Source organism: Elephas maximus, chromosome 4 (assembly GCF_024166365.1).
Source record: "Elephas maximus indicus isolate mEleMax1 chromosome 4, mEleMax1 primary haplotype, whole genome shotgun sequence".
NCBI classification, from domain to species: domain Eukaryota; kingdom Metazoa; phylum Chordata; class Mammalia; order Proboscidea; family Elephantidae; genus Elephas; species Elephas maximus.
The window spans coordinates 52,738,996-52,759,782 of record NC_064822.1 but is presented as its reverse complement, the minus strand read 5'-3'; the positions used below and the strand labels follow the sequence as shown (position 1 = coordinate 52,759,782).

Below are 20,787 nucleotides of genomic sequence, written 5' to 3'. Positions count from 1 at the left end.
ACATTACAGATCAATTCTGGTGCATGTGCTAGAGAGCCTTACTTCGGACAATCGTTGTTCCTTTCTTGCATTGTGATTTAATGACCAAGCTTTTGTTTTCATAGAAACCCTAGCCATACCTGTTGTTACTGAGGGACAGGAAGCTTCACTCTCAGGAAGAGTGTCAGTGCTTGATTCAGCCTCTTCTTTACCTGGAGGAGAGAGTAAGCCATGCTTGTGAAACTTAAAGACTGAGTGCTCACATCTTTCCCCTCTCCCTCATCAGTTGGCCACAGAAACACTGTGTGAAACTTGAATCTTGGTTCTGGGAATATCTCACATGGTTCTACATCAAGGTCACAGGGAAGCGCTTACGTGGCCTCAGCAAAGCAGAGTGAGACTGAGTTCTACCCTGACCTTGACTTCCCGTGAAACTCCTAACAACTATTTCTCCCCATGGTTGCTACATGGCCCTGGTTTCCATCTGTCGAATAGGTAGCATCTTCTGAAACCAAAAAGTCAGAGAAAATGGGTCATAATAATAGAAATATGACTGAACCAACAAATGAAGTAAAAATGTATACGTATTAAAAAAAAAAAGAAGAAAAGTAGGTGATGAGGCTGCTTATGTACAGCCAAAAACCTCATGGGATTTGGTTCCTTGGTTTGGAGGTTTAGGGTCATGGTTTCATGTAACATCCCAGTTAATAGGCCTGATAACAGGTTTAGTGCTTCTCTTCTACCTCCTAGTTCATTGAGTAGTGCCTGGGACCTTAGAAGTTTGCAAGCAGTCATCCAAGGCACAACATTAGGTCGCTATTCACCTACAGCAACAGAGGAAGAAGGAGACTCAGGAATTAGGAGGAAGGTATGTGATATGTGGCCAGTTGCCTCCACGAACAACTGACTCTTTTGCAATAGGACCAGAAAAACTGAGTAGTGCCCAGCTACCATTACTGAACATTTTGATCAGAGATTCCATAGAAGAATTCTGATCAAAAGGGGGGAAATGCAGAACAGAATTTAAAATTCTCATGGACTCCAGACTTCCTGGAGTCATGAAGTTTGGATGGACCTCTGAAACTATTGCCCTGAGATAATCTTTAAACCTAAAACCAAAAATATTCCCTGAAGCCTTCTTAAAACCAAACAATAGTTTAATAAGTAAAAAAATGTCTGCCTTGAACATTATGTTCACTTAAGAATTATGTATATGGCATCAAATTGACAACAGCAACTTGAAAGATTAGATAGGAACCTTAGGGGGCAGTGAATTTATGTTGATGGGGAAAGAACAACTCAGAAAAGAAGGACGAGAATGGCTGCACAACTCGAAGAATGTCATCAAAGTCACTAAGTGATACATGTAGAAACTGTTGAATTGGTGCATGTTTTGCTGTGTATATTCTCAACAACAACAACATAAATGAAATTTTTTAAAAAATCATAAAAAAGTAGAGATGCACAAAATAATAGCCTAGTCTTATTATGTCTGTGTGTTAACACCTCCAGGATGCCTTTTAGCTGGCCTACCTTGGGGATCCTACTAGTTGGCTAGTGGTAGGAATGGTATTAGGATGGCACCTAATCTAGTTAGACGTTTTGCAGGAAGACAGTAGATTTAGGATGTCATCAATGTTCTGTTTTTCACTTTTGTGCAAAAAGTCCACTCAAAACTGGATTAGTATTTTGTTTTGATCGGAGCATTTTATGATTAGAAGAGTAAGAATCAATATTAAAAAAGATTTATACATCCTATTCCCCCTAAAAGAATTTCAGGGATTGGCTAAAATTTGAGGACTAAACATGCATCTGCTTCTCCCTGCCCCATCAAAACCCTAGCAATAACAGGAGAAAAATGTATTAATAAGAGAATAAATTCATAAGAGCACCCAAAAGCAAGAAACCGTGCCATCAGTAGATGAGAAATTTTGAGGATACCTTGAAAAAAGATATAACCAGATGGAGGAGGAAAACCACAGACCAAAATACAGGGTGGAGAAGAATGTTGGAAAAAGTGGCAATTATTTTAGGGGTACTCCAAGCTCAAAGGAAATAGATTCAAGGAACAGTAAAGACCATATGGAGTCCCTGGTGTGAATGATTAACGTGTTTGGCTGGTAACTGAAAGGTTGTCAGTTCAAGTTCACACAGAGGCACCTCTGAAGGAAGTCCTGGTGATCTATTTCTGAAAAATCAGTCACTGAAAACCCTACGGGGCACAGTTCTACTCTCAGGCACATGGGGTTGCCATGAGTCGAGGTCAATTCAAAGGTAACTGGTAGAGATGTAGGGAAATTCCTTGGCGAATGACATTGAGAGGAGCCAAGTGGTTTTCCCCACTTTGGGCCAAGCAGCAGGGGCATTTACCTCCAGCCTAGAGCAGTAACTGTGGCCACTTGAGCTGAAGAGGCAGGGCAGTGCCCTGGGTGACTGGCAACCCCTAGGAGGAATGGGGAACCTATGACAAAAGAAAATCTACTGACACACCCTGGCAATCAGCATGTCTTGTTTTTTCCTCACACTCACTGAAGGCAGGCTTTGGGAAAGAAACACAGTATTCCCAAAGAATCCAAGAGGAAGACAGGGGATATGAGAATTGGTGGTGATCAAACCAATAAGACTTACTGTTAAATGTAAGTAATTTTGATTGTAGAAATATATGTAAGGATCTTAGAATGAAAATGCCAGAATATCTCAACATGTGTGGGTTGTATGTATGCGTGGGTTGTATGTATGCATGAATGAGTGAGTGAGTGAGTGTTTGTGTGTGTGCTTGAGTAAGTAAAGAGAAAGAAAGTAAATGCATGCTGAAGTTTTTGTCCTGTTAGGTGAGGGATTATTGTGATTAACTCTGTATGTTGACACAAAATACATATTTAACTGTGTGTTTTTAAAATATAAGGGGAATCACTGGAAGAATAAAAATAGGATTATTAATTTCCAAGCCATTAGAGAAAAGAACTAAAACAAAGAAAACTCAATCCAATAAAAGGCAGAAAAAAAAAGTTGAAAAAGAAAGAATGATAAATAGAACACATACTATAAGGTGTCAAGAGTTAGTCTAATCACATTAGTTATTACAATAAACATGAATAATTTAAATTCCATTATTAAAAGACAGAAATTCTAAGATTGAGTTAACAAAGCATAACAAATTCCAGCTATAAGCTGTTTATGAGACACATCTAAAAAATGACATTTTTGTTGTTGTTAGTTGCAGTCAAGTCAATTACAATTCACAAAGAAAATTAAAAAAAAAAAACCATGGATCTTTAGGTACTTAACAGTGTAGACTTGAACTATGTAAAGCAAAACAGTGCTTAGAATTTCAAGGAGAAATTGACAAATATTCAATCCTTGTGGGACATTTTAGACTCTTTTAGACATTGACAAACCAAAATGAGATCTCTATCTATACCTACATATATCTATATATTATACATACAATATATACATGACAAAGAGTGAGAGAAAGTAAGGGAAAGAGAAAGGTATCACCATTATGTGCCCTTCACCTAGAACATTCACTGGTGTATACTTGTCACAGACTGTTTTTAATATTCATGAATGAATGAATAAAAAAGCATTCTCCTTCAGAAAGGATGCTGGGCGGTCAGGAGTAGACCCTGGTTTCCTCCTATTTATCTATTCCAGACACTGCCTCTTCCTACCTTCCTTCTAAAGCCTACTTTTCTGTCTCTTCCCTGCACATTTGCACTTTTATCAGGGATCCAAAACTCAAAACCAAACCTGTTGCCATGGAGTCGATTCTGACTTATGATGACCCCGTGTATTACAGAGTAGAACTGCTCCTTAGAGTTTTCTTGGCTGTAATCTTTATGGAAACAGTTTGACAGGCTTTTTTTTTTTCTGCAGTGCTACTGGGTGGATTTGAAATGCCAATCTTCAGGTTAGTAGTCAAGCGCAAACAGTTTGTGCTACCCAGGGACTTTTTTTTTTTTAATCAGAGGTCAGGTAGGGAAATTACACAAGAGGAAGGAGCCTACTAACAATGGAGCACTATACAAATAACGTATTTACGTTATATGTGAGTAAAAGTAGAAACCGTGTGTGGGGAGAATGGACTTTCCCTTTTGAACTAGAGGAAGCCTTGGTATCGGAGAGAATGAAGTGGAATTTCAGGATCTGCTAGAAAAGCATTATCCCCAGTGAGGCAGCACTTGAAAGAACTGTGCTCTTCTTTGGTATCTTACTCTTTATCCTCTGCCAGGGTATAGAGGGACCTTTGGGGGAGGAGACCTTCGAATTCACCTAGTCTATTTTGTGGAATGTGAAAAAACTGAGGCCCAGGGAGATTAAGTGGCTGTCCGAGGTCACATAGCTGGTGGAGTTAGGAATTTCACCCTGCTTGACCTGATGGAGGAAAGCAGTGTAGTGGACCCAAGAAGGGTGCCACAATACCTGGAAACAATACCTGGAATCACTTCATTTGTGCACGTGAGCCGGGGCTGTGTCCACCTCGTTTCCCCACAGATCACTCTGCAGGTGCTTTCGGCACGGCCTTTCCTTTGGGCCCTGTATCCCTTGATGCACTGGTATTGAACTGTCTGCCCCACCACAAAATGATACTTTCTCTCCATAGCTTCATGTTCCCATGGTGGAGGCTCCCTGCAGTGACCTGGAAGAGGAAAGAAAATTCTGAAGGTAAGTTGGGAAATGCACTGTGAGTGAATCCAAAGAGACTTATTCTTTTGTTCCTTCATCCATTCATTCATTTTTTTCATTCAGCAAGTACATATTGAGAACTTTGCTAGGCGATATGGCACAAAGACCAAAGACTCAGCCACTCCCGTAAGGAGCTGACATTCAGTTGGGTAAGAAAGACATATGGAGGCAGAACGTGGTGAGCGTTATCACTGAGGAGCAGATTCTTGCTATGGGAACACAGAGGAATGAATGATTAATTTTGATTGGTGGTACCCTGAAACAGAAAGCATTGATCTGGCCCTTGAAAGATGATGAGGTACTTCATGGGTGGACAGGAGTGGGAAGTGTGGTCTAAGCTGAGGAAGAAGGGTGGGTCCAAGTCTGTTTGGGCCAATGATATGTGAAGAGCACCTGGGGTTTCCACTGGATAAGCGGGGAAGCACGTTCTCCATTTGTGGCTGGTGGCCATCTTATAATCAAGGGAGAAGGACTAGGGTCAAAGCTAAAGCCCTGAAAAGGGAAGAGCTGAGAGAATCTCAGAGAAACGGAGCCTGATCTTTGAGCAAGCCAAGCCTGAAGCTTGACCCACATGAGCCCTGTCAAAGCCTCTGAAAATTCTCCATGCCCATTAACTTTCCATTCACCCTACTAAAACACCAGAGACCATGTCCTGCTCTGATTTAATCTCAGAATTTGCTCCGTCCTTGCATTTGCAACATCTGTACTCATGAAACTGCAACACCCTCTGACCCCAGACATGTGCAACTGCATGTACGCTCTGACTTTCCACAACCCTAGTACCCAAAGACCCTATGTAACCTCCCTGCCCCGGCCGGGGGCTGAGCAGTCCTGATATGACTATCTCCTGTACTGTCAAGCCAAGTCGGTTGCCGTGGAGTCAATTCCGACTCCTACTGACCCTATAGGACAGAGCAGAACTGCCCCATACAGTTTCCAAGGTGGATTTGAACTATCAACCTTTTGGTTAGCAGCCAAACTCTTAAACACTATGCCACCAGAACTCCAGAAGCTTCCTAGACATATCCAAACACCTTGAGGGATCGAGTTACTGGGGCTGAGGGCTGAGAACCATGGTCTTGGGGGACATCTACGTCAACTGGCATAACATAGTTCATAAGGAAAATGTTCTACATCCTTCTTTGATGAGTAGCATCTTGGATTCTAAAAGCTTGCAAGAAGCCATCTAAGATACATCTGTTAGTCCTATCCCATCCAGAGCAAAGAATAATGAAGAAAACCAAAGATACAAGGAAAATATTAGCCTGAAGAACTAAGGGACCACATGGACCATAGCCTCCACCAGCCTTAGCCTAGAAGAACTAGATGGTGCCGAGCTACTATCATCGAAGACTCTGACAGGGATCATAATAGAGGGTCTCAGACACAGCGGGAGAAAAATATAGAACAAAATTCAAATTCCTCACACACAAAAAAACAAACAAACCCAGACTTATTGGTCTGACAGAAACTGGAGGAGCCCCCGAGACTATGCCCCCTGACATTTTGCTAACTCAGAACTGAAGCCACTCCTGAAGTCACCTTTCAGCCAAAGATTACCATAAAATTAGACAGGCCTATAAAACAAACAATAACACACATGAGGAACGTGCTTCTTAGTTCAATCCAGTATGTGAGACCAAATGGGCAACATCTGTCCAAAAGCAAAGCCGAGAAGGCATAAAGAGACAGGAAAACTGGACTAATGGACATGGGGAACCCGGGGTGGAAAGAGGGAGGGTACTGACACAATACGAGGATTGCAACCAATGTCGCAAAATAATTTGTGTATAAATATTTGAATAAGAAACTAATATTCACTGTAAACTTTCACCTAAAACCAATGAAATATTTTTAAAAAGTACTGGATTATAAATCAAAGTATGAAATATATACCCATGTGTCCATACTGATAAAAATGATTGAATAAATAAATAACGGCAATAGACATGAAGAAGAATTCATGCATAAGAATCCAAATAATTTCAGTAGCTACTTTACCCTCAGTGACATGGAGCATAACTCCTCACTTCTTAAATGTGGGCTGCACATAAGGACTTTCTTCGCAAGAGCACAGTATGGAAAGGGGGTGTGGGGAAGATAACTTTACAGTGGAGAAATCTGATAAACACTACTTCAAACCAGGTAATAAGGTTAACATCCACAGTGATAAACCGTATTGACAGTATGTACCCTTGAAATCTACCACCTATCTGTGGGTTTGTTCTACTGTGGTGGCTTGAGTGTTGCTGTGATGCTGGAAGCTATGCCACTGGTATTTCAAAAACCAGCAGGGTCACCCATGATGATGGATTGGTTTTAGCCGTGCTTCAAGGCTAAGACCAACTAGGAAGAAAAACCGGCAATCTAATTCTAAAAATTAACAGATGAAAACACTATGGGTCACAGAACATTGTTTGAGACTTCAACTCGCTTTCTTTGGATATCTCATAGGGAGGGACCAATCACTGGAGAAGGGCATCATGTTTGGTAAAGTGGAGTGCCAGCAAAGTCGAGGAAAACCCTCAATGAGATGGATTGACACACTGGCTGCAAGAATGTGCTCAAACATGCCAATGATCATGAAGATGGTGCAAGACCAGCAAAGTTACGTTCTGTTATGTATGGGGTCGCTATGAACCAGAGCTGATGCAATGGTGACTAATAACAACAACATCTTTGAAATGATGTGATGAAAATTGCATTTTACCTCTGTGGTCTTCCCCCGGAAAAACAAAACAAAACTTTACCCCATTCTTATTGTGAGAACAACATCAGACAAATCCCACTGAGGGACATGCTATGAAACACCTGACTAGTACTCCTTAAAATTGTCAAAGTCAACAAAAGCAAGGAATATCTAAGAAACTGTCACAACCAAGAGGAGCCTAAGGAGATGTATTCATCTCCTGGAACAAAAAAAAAAGGACAATAAGGAAAAGCTGAGAATATTCAAATGAAGTAAGGACCTCAGTTAATTAAAAAAAAAAAATGCTATGGAGCACAGTTCTACTGTGATGCACATAGGGCCACGTGACTCGAAGACAACTGTTTTTTGTTTGTTTGTTTTGGAGGTGTTATTCCTGTTCTATTATGTGAGCTTAGCCAAGTCTTGTAACTTCTTCGTGTCACAGTTTCTTCATCAGTAAATGGGAATAGTATTTCCTGCTCCCTGACTCATTGGGTTGTGAGGCTCAAATGAGAGTATCTATGATAAGATAATGCTCTTTGTTAAGTTACAAAATTAGCATAGGGCTGTAGGGTCTCAGGAGCCCTGGTTGCACAGTGGTTAATAGCTTTGGCTGCTAAACAAAAGGTTGGCAGATCAAATCCACCAGCTGCTTCTTGGAAACCCTATGGGGCAATTCTACTCTGTCCTATAGGTTCGCTATGAGTTGGATTTGACTTGATGGCTATGAGTTTCGGGTTTTGCTTTCTTTTTTTGGCTACAGGGTCTCTTAAGGGTTGCTGGTCCCCAAAAAGCTCAGGTTTTCCTAACAGGCTGTCTTACTCCCTGACATTAGGACTTAAACATTAGTCATTTTGGAGAGGAGTGGGCAGGCCAGGTGGTAGTCACAGTGCTCACTCTTGCACAGCGCATTAGCTAGGAGCTATTTGTCTGCAGTTTTTCAGAATCCCCAGCACAGCACAATTTACAATCAGGACCTGAAAGAAACACCTGAAAGAAATTGTTCTGCTTGCAGTTCATTGTCTTGTACTTAGGGAAAAATACAGAGGGTTTCCTTGAGGGAAAGGACTGTTGTTCTATTCCTATTTGTATCTTCTGTCTACAGTGCCTGGCATGCAGTTAGTCCCAACACAAGCTTTTTGAATGGAATTGAGTTGAATTCTACTCGGCCAGCTCCCAAAGCTATGAAGTATGCAATACCTTCAGGAAAAAGAAGCCCTGAGCCCAAGTTGGCTGCCGTGAGAGTGGTTTGAGATGCTGAGAAAATAGCCAGCAGACACTCTCGAATAGATCTTGTCTACCTGATAGCCTTAGAAAATGACTTTCCTCCTTTGGGAAACACTATGACACACATGCAAGAGAAGGGTCAGTTCTGAGGAGTCAGGCAAAGGACAGTTTGAAATCCATGTCTTACCTAGAAGCTTTACTTGGTCCAGGAGCTGCATCTGACTTTGCATTTCCGAGCTTTTTCTTTCCTCTTGTTGTTCAGGTTTAGATGTAACTTGTTTCTCTGTGTACCAAGGGGCTAGAGAATATGTGTAGAATGAAGCAAATAACTTCACAAACGTTAAAAATAAAAAACACTGTTCATTCATTTATTCACTCAAAAAGAGTGTCTATCTAGTATCTGGGAAGTGCCAGGCAATGTCTGGGTGCTGGTTACAAAGATGAGCCATGCCCTAGGGGTGCTCTCAGTGGGGCCTGCTCCCACCCAGCTCAGCACTGGCCTCTTGATATTCATGTGCATAATTGCAATGCCTACAATATGTTTCAGAAAGAATGAACGCTTTTCTGGTAGAAGTGTGTGTGTGTGTCCCCAAAAAGAACTCTGTTCTTTTTTCATCAATTCTGTCAATATTGTGCATGGGTATGTGGCTGATGGCAATTAGGAGTGGTCTGGTTCAATGACCCACTGGCTCCTTTGCTCCCCTAAAGCAGTTCAGAACTTAAAAAGTTAGAGAGATACAGTCTTAAAGCAATGACAAGAAAACTTATCCTGTAACATGTCTCTATTGTGGTATTTGGCAAAGGAGTTGGATATTGGCACCACAGTGAAATGGAGATCAGAATTCCAACTTAGTGTGAGAGAGGGGACCTGCTAGCAAAGAGTGATAATGCAATGCTTCAAATTTTGCAGTCCATACACGGTTTGGAAACCCTGGTAGCATAGTGTTAAGTGCTACGGCTGCTAACCAAAATGTTGGCAATTCAAATCCACCAGGTGCTCCTCGGAAACTCTGTGGGGCAGTTCTACTCTGTCCTATAGGGTTGCTATAAGTCAGAATTGATTTGGCAGCAACGGGTTTGGTTTGGTTTTTACATGGTTTGGGTAGGACAAAGATACCAAGGCTCACTGACATCGTCTTACAAAATAAAAAGACGGATGAATTTACCACTGTTCACTACATTCTAATACCACACAATGAATAAGAGACCTAGTGGGGAAATGGAACTTATGTCACAGAGCTTCTGGGATTAAAGGAAGAAGGCTCAACAGCAAATCATGGTATCAGATAAACTTAGATTTAGAAGGTGTCTTTAGAAGGGGTCATTCAAGGGAGGAAACATACCTACACTATTTGAATACGTGATCCCGCCATCTCTGCTTGCCTTTACCAGCAACCATGATGTTTGGGGTTCTTAGTGTTGGCAGCCACTAAGCTGTCCTTTAGTCCTTTCATATGCGCTAGTTCTGCCTTCTCCCCTGTCTGTAAACTCCTTGAGGGCAGATATCAAGACAAATGTCTAACATTTTTATCTACCATAATATTGGGCATGGAGACAGACATATAGCAGGTGCTGGATGCTTGTTGTTTATTTACTTGGGAAACACCATCTGAAGCAGTGATTTGCAACCTTGACAAAGCATTGGAATCTCTGATGGGGCTACTTGTGCCCTAACCCTAGGAATTCTGATTCGTCAGGTCAGGATTAATCCTTGGACAGGTGTACTTTAAAAAATCTCCACTGACGATTCCAATTACATCCAGCATTGAGGACCATGGTCTAAGGCTCTTAAGCTATGTTTTGATGTCCATAAATAAATAAAAGTTAACCACCTTTTCTGCTTTGCTGTTTTCCTCCTGCTGATTTGGAGCCCAAATAGCAGTTTGATCTGCCTGTGGGCTTGTCGCTTCCCTCTCTGTCCTCCCAAATCTCACCTTCGCTCCCTCCCTCCAGCACCCAAAGGATTCCTGCTGGACTGGAACAATAAGCAGCAGCCTTTTTGGGGATATAGGGTATTTGGATATATTCCTCATGCTCCGGAAAGCCAGTTTCTGACATGGGGCTGGGGAAAGTCCTGCACTGACAATACTTGACAATGCTTTCTCCTGGACAGTACATTTTTTTCCCCAAAGAAATCCCTGAAAGGTGTCACAGAACCAGAGTGAAAAATATTGGTAATAGATAAACCAAAACCAAACCCATTGCTGTCGAGTCGATTCCAACTCATAGCAACCCAATAGGGCAGAGTAGAACTGCCCCATAGGGTTTCCAAGGAAAGGCTGGTAGATTTGAATTGCCAACATTTGGTTAGCAACCAAGCTCTTAACCACTGTGCCACCAGGGCTCCATGGTAATAGATAAGACCTCAGAATTTAGAAGAATGATCTTTTCCTCTCTTTATACTCATTAAGGGAGAAAATGCCTCTCTCATTGCCTCCTTCTTTCTACCCAGAACTTATTCCATAGTTCAGAGATGGTTATTGAAAAGGGGATGGGTGGAGGGGGAGAATGGGAAATTCTTAGGAATTCACACTGTCATGCTGTTCAGGGATAGAGCTGGGATATAAATGGTATGATGTGTGAGCTTTGAAAACCAAAAAATAAAAAAGTTAACTCAGCCTTATAGGTCAGTATTTTTCACTAGAACTATTTTCAAATTGTTTTGTAATTTTTAGTGTGATGTCTTTCCCCTGGCCCCTGAAATGTAAACTTCTTGAGGGCTATCCCTATTGTATCTCCAGGTCCTAGAACAGTCCTTGGGAACTAATAAACAAAACCCATTGCTGTTGAGTTGATTCTGACTCATAGCAACCCTGTAGGACTGAGTATAGAACTGTCCCACAGGAACAAATAAATGCTCATTAAATATTTGTTTAATGACTAAATATTCCAGGAAGTACTAAAATTAGTTATCATCTGTGTGTAGAGTATAATGTTAACTTTTCTGAGGGAGAGTGAACAAGCCAATTTTTGTCTATGGGGCTGAGTCAACAAAAGCTGAAGCAGTATCTGTGTGTTACAGTTCTCCTTCCCTGGGTAGTTACAAAAGGAATCACTTACAATTACTCATGCATTGACATTTGTTTTCCCAGGAAACATGACTAGAATTTCCTGTACAAAGAATATACGGTGATCCATGTCTTATTCTGCGAAAACCTCTCTTGCATTCACAGTTGAGTATGGTGCCATTCTTGTATGTGTGGGCTTTGAAAGTGGCATATCTGATCTCTGGTGGACCGTCGTAACAAAACTCTGCAAAGGAAAAAAAAAAACTTATTAGGAGTTCAGAAGGTTCCCATCAAACACTCACAGATCTACTCATGTAATTATTTAATCACATATTTCTTCCCTGTATTTAAAATATTTATATATAACCTACCATCTCCTAGAAGGGAACTAAGGCTATTACCACTGTTCTTTAGAAGCCTTTGTACCATAGATAGTTCAAAAGTTAACCAAAATAAAGAGAGAAAATGAAGAATAGAAGGATAAAAGAGCAGAGGTCTCAATTAGGAAACAGGTATCTACAAGGTAGACCTAGATCCAACCATATCAATAGTTACCTTAAATGTAAATGGACAAGGCACATAATTTAAAAGGTAGAGATTTTCAGACTAGATAAAGCAGCAGGACCCAACTATATGCTCCCTACAAGAGAATACACTTTAAATGCAAAGAAAATGCTAGGTTAAAGTAAAAGGATAGAAAAAAGATATATCATGTAAAAGTAAACATAAAAAACCTGTGTTGCTATATTGATGTCGGAAAGCAGCTTTAAGATAAAAAGTACTAAAAAGGATAAAGAGGAACATTTCATTATAAAAGTCTCAACTCACCAGGAAGCAAAACAATCCTAAATGTCTGTGCATCTTAATAATAGAGTTTCAAAGTTCATAAAGGAAAAAATTGACAGGATTAAAGGGAAACAGATAAATCCACATTGGTAAAAAATTTTAACACGATTCTCTCAATAATTGACACACCAACTAAATAAAAATCAGTAAGCTATAGATTTAATCATTATTAACCAACTTAAAAAAATCTTTTAACCAACTTTATTAATTTCCATTTATAAAATATTGTATCCAAAAAATGCAGAATATCTTTCTTTTCAAGTGCACATGGGACATCTACTAAGATAACTAAATGGTGGCCCTTAAAATGTCTAAATAAATTTCAAAAGATTGAAATCTTAGAGAGTATGTCCTTTGACCAGAGTGAATAAAATTTAAAATAAACAAGATATCTAGAATATACCAAATATTTGAAAATTTAAAAATACAATTTTAAATAACCCCTTAGGTCAGAGAATAAGTCACAAAGAAAAGTAGAAGATGGTTCCAAATGAATTATAATGAAAATACAACACATCAAAATTTGTTGGATGTAGCTAAAGCAGGGCTTAGAGAGAAATTTATAATTTTAAATAATTTTGAATGTTTATATTAGAAAAAATGAATCAGTGATCTATGCTTTGATGTTAAGAAGCTGGAAAATATAAGCAAATTAAACTCAGAGTAGTAGAAAGAAGAAAATAAAAAGGAAATTAATAAAATATAAAACAGGCAAACAATAGAGAAAACTAACAAAGCCAAGAGTTGGTTCTTCGAAATGATTAATAAAATTGATAAACTCTTCGCAAAACTGAAGAGGGAAGGAGGAAAGGAGGAAGAGTAGGGGGAGAGAGAGAAACAGAGAGAACAAATAACCAATATCAGGAATGAAAAGAACATCACTATAGAGTCTAGAGATATGAAAAGATAAGGCAATACTATGAGCATATGTATGTAAATAAATTTGACAACTTAGATGAAATGAACAAATTCAATGAAAAGTAATATTTCCCAAAATGACACAAAAAGAATTAGAAAACAATAACAGCATTGTATCTATTAAAGTAATTGAATTCATAACCAAAAACATTCCCACGAAGAAAATTACATGTCCAAATGATTTCACTGATTAATTCTACCAAATATTTAAGAAATAAATAGTGTCACTCTTATGCAAACTTCTTCAGGAAATAGAGGGGAAGTGGACACTTGCTAACTAATTTTATGAAGCCAGTAAAATTCTGATATCAAAACTTGACTCAGACATTGCAAGAAAAAAAATTACTGATCACTATTCTTTATGAACATAGATGCAAAATTCATTAAAAAGTATTTGCAAATCATACATAAAACAAAAACCCAGTGCCGTCGAGTTTCACTACAGAGTTCTACCAAACTTTCAGAGATGAGTTAACACCACTACTACTAAAGGTATTTCAGAGCATAGAAAAGGATGGAATACTCCCAAACCCATTTTATGAAGCCAGCATATCACTGTTACTAAAACCAGGTAAAGACTACAAAAAAACAAAATTACAGACCTATATCCCTGATGAACTTAGATGCAATAATCTTCAACAAAATTCTAGCCAATAGAAATCAACAAGATATCAAAAAAAATAATTCACCATGACACAGTGGGTTTCATACCAGGTGTGCAGGGATGGTTCAACATTAGAAAAACAATCATTGCAATCCATCATTTAAATAAAACAAAAGACAAGAACCACATGATTTGATCAATCGATGCAGAAAAGGCATTTTACAAAGTTCAACACCTATTCGTGATAAAAACTCTCAGCAAAATAGGAATAGAAGGAAAATTCCTCAACATAGTAAGGGGCATTTACACAAAAACAACAGCCAACATCACCCTCAATGGAAAGAGCCTGAAAGCATTCCCCTTGAGATCAGGAACCAGACAAGGATGCCCTTTATCACCACTCTTATTCAACATTGTGCTTGAGGTCCTAGCCAGAGCAATTAGGCTAGATAAAGAAATAAAGGGCATCCAGATTGGTAAGGAAGAAGTAAAAGTATCTCTATTTGCAGATGACATGATTTTATACACAGAAAACCCTAAGGAATCCTCAAGAAAACTACTGAAACTAATAGAGGAGTTCAGCAGAGTATCGGGATACAAGACAAACATACAAAAATCAGTTGGATTCCTCTACACCAACAAGAAGAACATCGAAGAGGAAATCACAGAATAAATACCATTTACGGTAGCTCCCAAGAAGATAAAATATTTAGGAATAAATCTTACCAGAGACGTAAAAGATGTATACAAAGAAAACTACAAGACACTACTGCAAGAAACCAAAAGAGGCTTACATAATCGGAAAAACATATCTTATTCATGGATAGGAAGGCCTAACATTGTAAAAATGTCTATTCTACAAAAAGCCATCTATAGATACAATGCAATTCCCATCGAAATTCCAAAGACATTTTTTAATGAGATGGAGAAACAAATCACCAACTTCATACAGAAGGGAAAGAGGCCCCGGGTAAGTAAAGCATTACTGAAAAAGAAGAACAAAGTGGGAGGCCTCACTCTACCTGGTTTTAGAACCTAATATACTGCCACAGTAGTCAAAACAGCCTGGTACTGGTACAACAACAGATACATAGACCAATGGAACAGAATTGAGAATCCAGACATAAATCCATCCACATATAAGCTGCTGATATTTGACAAAGGCCCAAAAATCAGTTAAATGGGAAAAGACAGTCTTTTTAACAAATGGTGCTGGCATAACTAGATATCCATCTGAAAAAAAAATGAAACAAGATCCATACCTCACACCATGCACAAAAACTAACTCAAAATAGATCAAAGACCTAAATATAAAATCTAAATTGATAAAGATCGTGGAAGAAAAAATGGGGACAGAGCTAGGAGCCCTAACACTTGACATAAACAGTATACGAAACATTACTAACAATGCAGAAGAGAAACTAGATAACCGGGAGCTCCTAACAATCAAACACCTGCGCTCACCCAAAGACTTCACCAAAAGCGTGAAAAGATTACCTACAGACTGGGAAAAAGTTTTTAGCTATGACGTTTCCGATCAGCATCTGATCTCCAAAATCTACATGATATTGCAAAAACTCAACTACGAACAGACAAAAAACTCAATTAAAAAATGGGCAAAAGATATGAACAGGCACTTCACTAATGAAGACATTCAGGTGGCTGACAGATACATGAGGAAATGCTCACAATCATTATCCATTAAAGAAATGCAAATCAAAACTACAATGAGATTCCATCTCACTCCAACAAGGCTGCCATTAATCCAAAAGACACAAAATAATAAATGTTGGAGAGGTTGTGGAGAGACTGGAGCACTTATACACTGCTGGTGGGAATGTCAAATGGTACAACCACTTTGGAAATTGATTTGGCGCTTCCTTAAAAAACTAGAAATAGAACTACCATACGATCCAGCAATTCCACTCCTTGAAATATATCCTAGAGAAATAAGAGCCTTTACACGGACAGATATATGCACACCCATGTTCATTGCAGCACTGTTTACAATAGCAAAAAGTTGGAAGCAACCAAGGTGCCCATTAAAGGATGAATGGATAAGTAAATTATGGTATATTCACACAATGGAATATTAGACATCGATAAAAAACAATGATGAATCCGTGAAACATTTCATAACATGGAGGAATCTGGAAGGCATTATCCTGAGTGAAATTAGTCAGCTGCAAAAGGACAAATATTGTATAAGACCACTGTTGTAAGAACTCAAGAAATAGTTTAAACAGAGAAGAGTATATTCTTTGATGGTTATGAGAGAGGGGAGGGAGGAAGAGAGGAAGAGGGGTTTTCACTTATTAGAGTAGATAAGAACTATTTTAGGTGAAGGGAAAGACAACACACAATACAGGAAGGGTCAACATAACTGGACTAAACCAAAAGCAAAGAAGTTTCCTGAATAAACTGAAGGCATTGAAGGTCAGCGTAGCAGGGGGAGGGGTTTGGGGACCATGGTTTCAGGGAACATCTAAGTCAATTGGCATAAGAAAATCTATTAAGAGAACATTCTGCATCCCACTTTGTTGTCTTAAACGCCAGCAAGTGGTCATTCTAAGATGCATCAATTCGTCTCAACCTACCTGGAGGAAAGAAGAATGAAGAACACCAAAGACACAAGGTAATTATGAGCCCAAGAGACAGAAAGGGCCATATAAACCAGAGACTACATCAGCCTGAGACCAAAAGAACTAGATGGTGCCCAGCTACCACCGATGACTGCCCCGACAGGGAACACAACAGAGATCCCCTGAGGGAGCAGGAGAGCAGTGGGATGCAGACCCCAAATTCTCGTAAAAAGACCAGACTTAATGGTCTGGCTGAGACTAGAAGGACCCTGGAGGTCATGGTCCCCAGACTTACTGTTAGCCCAAGACAGGAACCATTCCGAAAGCTAACTCTTCAGACAAGGTTTGGACTAGACTATGGGGTAGACAATGATACTTGTGAAGAATGAGCTTCTTGGATCAAGTAGACACATAAGACTGTGTTGGCATCTCCTGTCTGAAGGGGAAATGAGAGGGTAGTGAGGGTCAGAATCTGGCTCGATGGACATGAAAAGAAATAGAGGAGGTAAGGAGTGTGCTGTCTCATTAGGGGGAGCACAGTTAGGAGTATATAGCAATGTGCTTGTTAATTTTTGTATGACAGTCCGACTTGATTTGTAAACTTTCATTAAAAAACAATAAAAATTTTTTAAAAAAGAGCCATTAGGGATAAAAGAAAAGTCATCTACAAAGGCGAGCTGATAAGAATAAGCTTTGACTACTCAGCAGAAACCATGCAGGCAAGAAGGCACTGGGATGACATATAGAAAGCCTTGAAAGAGAAAAATTGTCTGTCAAGAATTATATATCCAACAGATATATGCACACCTATTTTCATTGCAACACTGTTTACAACAGCAAAAAGGTGGATGCAACAAAGGTGCCCATCAACAGATGAATGGATAAATAAATAATAGTATATTCACACAATGGAATACTATGCATCAATAAAGAACAATGATGAATCCGTGAAACATTTCATAACATGGAGGAATCTGGAAGGTATTATGCTGAGTGAAATTAGTCAGTTGCAAAAGCACAAATATTGTATAAGGCCACTATTAGAATAACTGGAGAAATAGTTTAAACACAGAACAAAATATTCTTTGATGGTTACGAGAGGAGGGAGGGAGGGAGTGAGGGAGAGGATTTTTCACTAATTAGATAGTAGATAAGAATTATTTTAGGTGAAGGGAAAAACAACACACAATACAGGTGAGGTCAGCACAACTGGACTAAACAAAAACCAGTGAAGTTTCCTGAATAAATTGACCTCTTCAAAGGCCAATGTAGCAGGGGCGGGGGTTTAGGGACCATGGTTTCGGGGGACGTGTAAGTCAATTGGCATAAGAAAATCTATTAAGAAAACATTCTGCATCCCACTTTGGAGAGTGGCATCTGGGGTCTTAAACACTGGCAATCGGCCGTCTAAAATGCATCAATGGGTCTCAGCCCACCTGGAGCAAGAGAGAATGAAGAATACCAAAGACACAAGGTAATTATGAGCTGAAGAGACAGAAAAGATCACATAAACCAGAGACTGCATCGCCCTGAGACATGAAGAGCTAGATGGTGCCTGGATACAACCAATGACTGCCCTGACAGGGAGTGCGATGGAGAGCCCCTGAGGGAGCAAGAGAGTAGTTGGATGCAGACCCCAAATTCTCATAAAGGGACAAGAGTTGATGGTCTGACTGGGACTAGAGAGACCCCAGACGTCACAGTCCCTGAACCTTCTGTTACCCCTGAACAGGAGCCATTCCCGGGGCCAGCTCTTCAGACAGAGATTGGACTGGACTATGGGATGGAAAATGATATTGGTGAAGAGCTTCTTGGATCAAGTAGACACACAAAACTATGTTGGCATCTCCTGTCTGGAGGGGAGAGGGGAGAGTGGAGGGGGTCAGAGGCTGGCTGAGTGGACATGAGAGTGGAAGGTGGAGGGGGTGAGTGTGCTGTCTCATTGGGGGGAGAGCAATTGGGAGAGTGTGGCAGGGTGTATATAAATTTTTGTATGAGAGACTGAATTGATTTGTAGACTTACACTTAAAGTGCAATGGAAATTAAAAAAAAAATTTATATATCCAGCAAAACTGTTTCTGAAATATGATGGCAAAATTAGGGCATTTCCGGATAAACAGAAGATTAGGAAATTTCTAAAAACAAAACCAAAATTACAAGAAATACTAAAAGGAGTCCTCTGGTTAAAAAATCAGTAATACCAGATACTAACCCAAGACTAGAACACAGGACAGAACAACCAGATATCAATCCATATAGGGAAGTCACAAATAAATCAAAGCTAAAACATTGAAAAAAGGGAGACAGAGATGTCAATATGTAAAACATGACAACATTAAAACAAAAAAGAGGGACTAAATAATGTAGTCATAGATCTTTCATATGGAGAGGAAATCAAGGCGATATAAAGAAGTAAAAGATTTGTTTAAACTTAGAAAAATAGTGGTAAATATTAAGGTAACTACAAAGGAAACTAACAATTCTACAAATAAAAATAAAAAACAAGAAAAACATAAAGATTCAGCAGATACAAAACCAACAACGATGAAAAGGATGAAAAGAAAATACATAAAGAAAAACAACTCAGCAAAGAAAATTAAGTGGAACAAAGAAACTGTCATCAACACAAAATATACATCAAAATGACAGAACTAAAACTCATACGTATCAATAATTAGGCTGAATGTAAATGGGCTAAATGCACCAATAAAAAGACAGAGAGTGGCAGAATGGATAAAAAGATATAATCAATCTATATGCTGCCCACAAGAGACACATCTCAGACTTAGACACAAACTAAAACTCAAAGGATGGAAAAAAATATATCAAGCAAACAACAATCAAAAAAAAAAGAGCAGAAGCGGCAATATTAATCTCTGACAAAATAGACTTTAAAGCAAAGTCTACCACAGAGGATATGGAAGGACACTATGTAATGATTAAAGGGTCAGTACACCAGGAGGACATAACCATAATAAATATTTACGCACCCAATGACAGGGCGCCAAAATACATAAAACAAACTCTAACAGCATTGAAAAAGAAATAGACAGCTCCATAATAATAGGAGGAGACTTCAACACACCACTTTTGATGAAGGACAGAACATCCAGAAAGAAGCTCAGTAAAGACAGGGAAGTCCTAAATGCCACAATCAACCAACTTGACCCCATAGACATATACAGAACACGCCACCCAACAGCAGTCAAGTATACTTTCTTTCCCAACACACATGGAATATTCTCCAGAATAGACCACATATTAGGCCACAAAGCAAGCCTTAACAGAATCCAAAGCACTGAAATATTACAAAGCATCTTTTCTAACCATAAAGCCATAAAAGTAGAAATCAATATCAGAAAAAGCAAGGAAAAAAAAACCAAGCATCTGGAAACTGAACAACACCTTTCTCAAAAACTACTGGGTTATAGAAGAAATTAAGGACAGAATAAAGAAATTTACAGGATCAAATAAGGATGAAAGCGCATCCTACCAGAACCTTTGTGACACAGCAAAAACAGTGCTCAGAGGTCAATTTATAGCAATAAATGCACACATACAAAAAAAGGGGGCCAAATTCAAAACATAATTTTAACAAATGGACAGCAGCAAAAGAAGCCCTTGGGCATCTGAAGAAAACAAATAATAAAAATTAGAGGAGAATTAAATGAAATAGAGAATAGAAAACAACTGAAAGAGTTAACGAGACCAAAAGCTAGTTGTTTGAAAAGATCAACAAAATCGATAAACCACTGGCCAAACTGATAAAAGAAAAACAGGAGAGGAAGCAAATAACCCAAATAAGAAATGAGATGGGCGATATCACAACAGACCCAAATGAAATTAAAGGAATAACAGAATAGTATGAAAAATTGTATTTCAACAAAGTTGAAAACCCAGAGGAAATGGAGAATTTTCTAGAAACACACTACCTACCTAAACTAACACAAACAGAGATAGAACAACTAAATAAACGTATAACCTAAGAAGAGATAGAAAAGGTAATTAAAAAACTCACAACAAAAAAAAGCCCTGGCCGTGACAGCTTCACTGGAGAATTCTACCAGTTTTAGAGAAGAGTTAACACCACTACTACTAAAGGTATTTCAGAGCATACAAAATGATGGTATGCTCCCAAGCTCATTCTATGAAGCCAGCATAACCCTGATACCAAAACCAGGTAAAGACACCACAAAAAAAAAAGAAAATCACAGACCAATACCTCTCATGAACATAGATACAAAA

The 20,787-nt window shown here is 39.1% G+C and overlaps 1 protein-coding gene across 3 annotated transcripts in view; it reads right to left on the bottom strand.

Moving 5' to 3' along the window:
- The window catches only part of IL2RA (interleukin 2 receptor subunit alpha), a 71,517-nt gene that overhangs the window by 7,913 nt on the left and 42,817 nt on the right, over window positions 1–20,787 (bottom strand). For all 3 annotated transcript variants that reach the window (XM_049882040.1, XM_049882041.1, XM_049882042.1), the window contains exons 2-5: window positions 11,645–11,836; window positions 8,772–8,882; window positions 4,418–4,621; window positions 120–191 (exon numbers count right to left, since the gene is read on the bottom strand). In XM_049882040.1, the coding sequence (XP_049737997.1) occupies window positions 120–191; window positions 4,418–4,621; window positions 8,772–8,882; window positions 11,645–11,836 (579 nt within the window). The remainder of the gene's footprint in view (window positions 1–119; window positions 192–4,417; window positions 4,622–8,771; window positions 8,883–11,644; window positions 11,837–20,787) is intronic.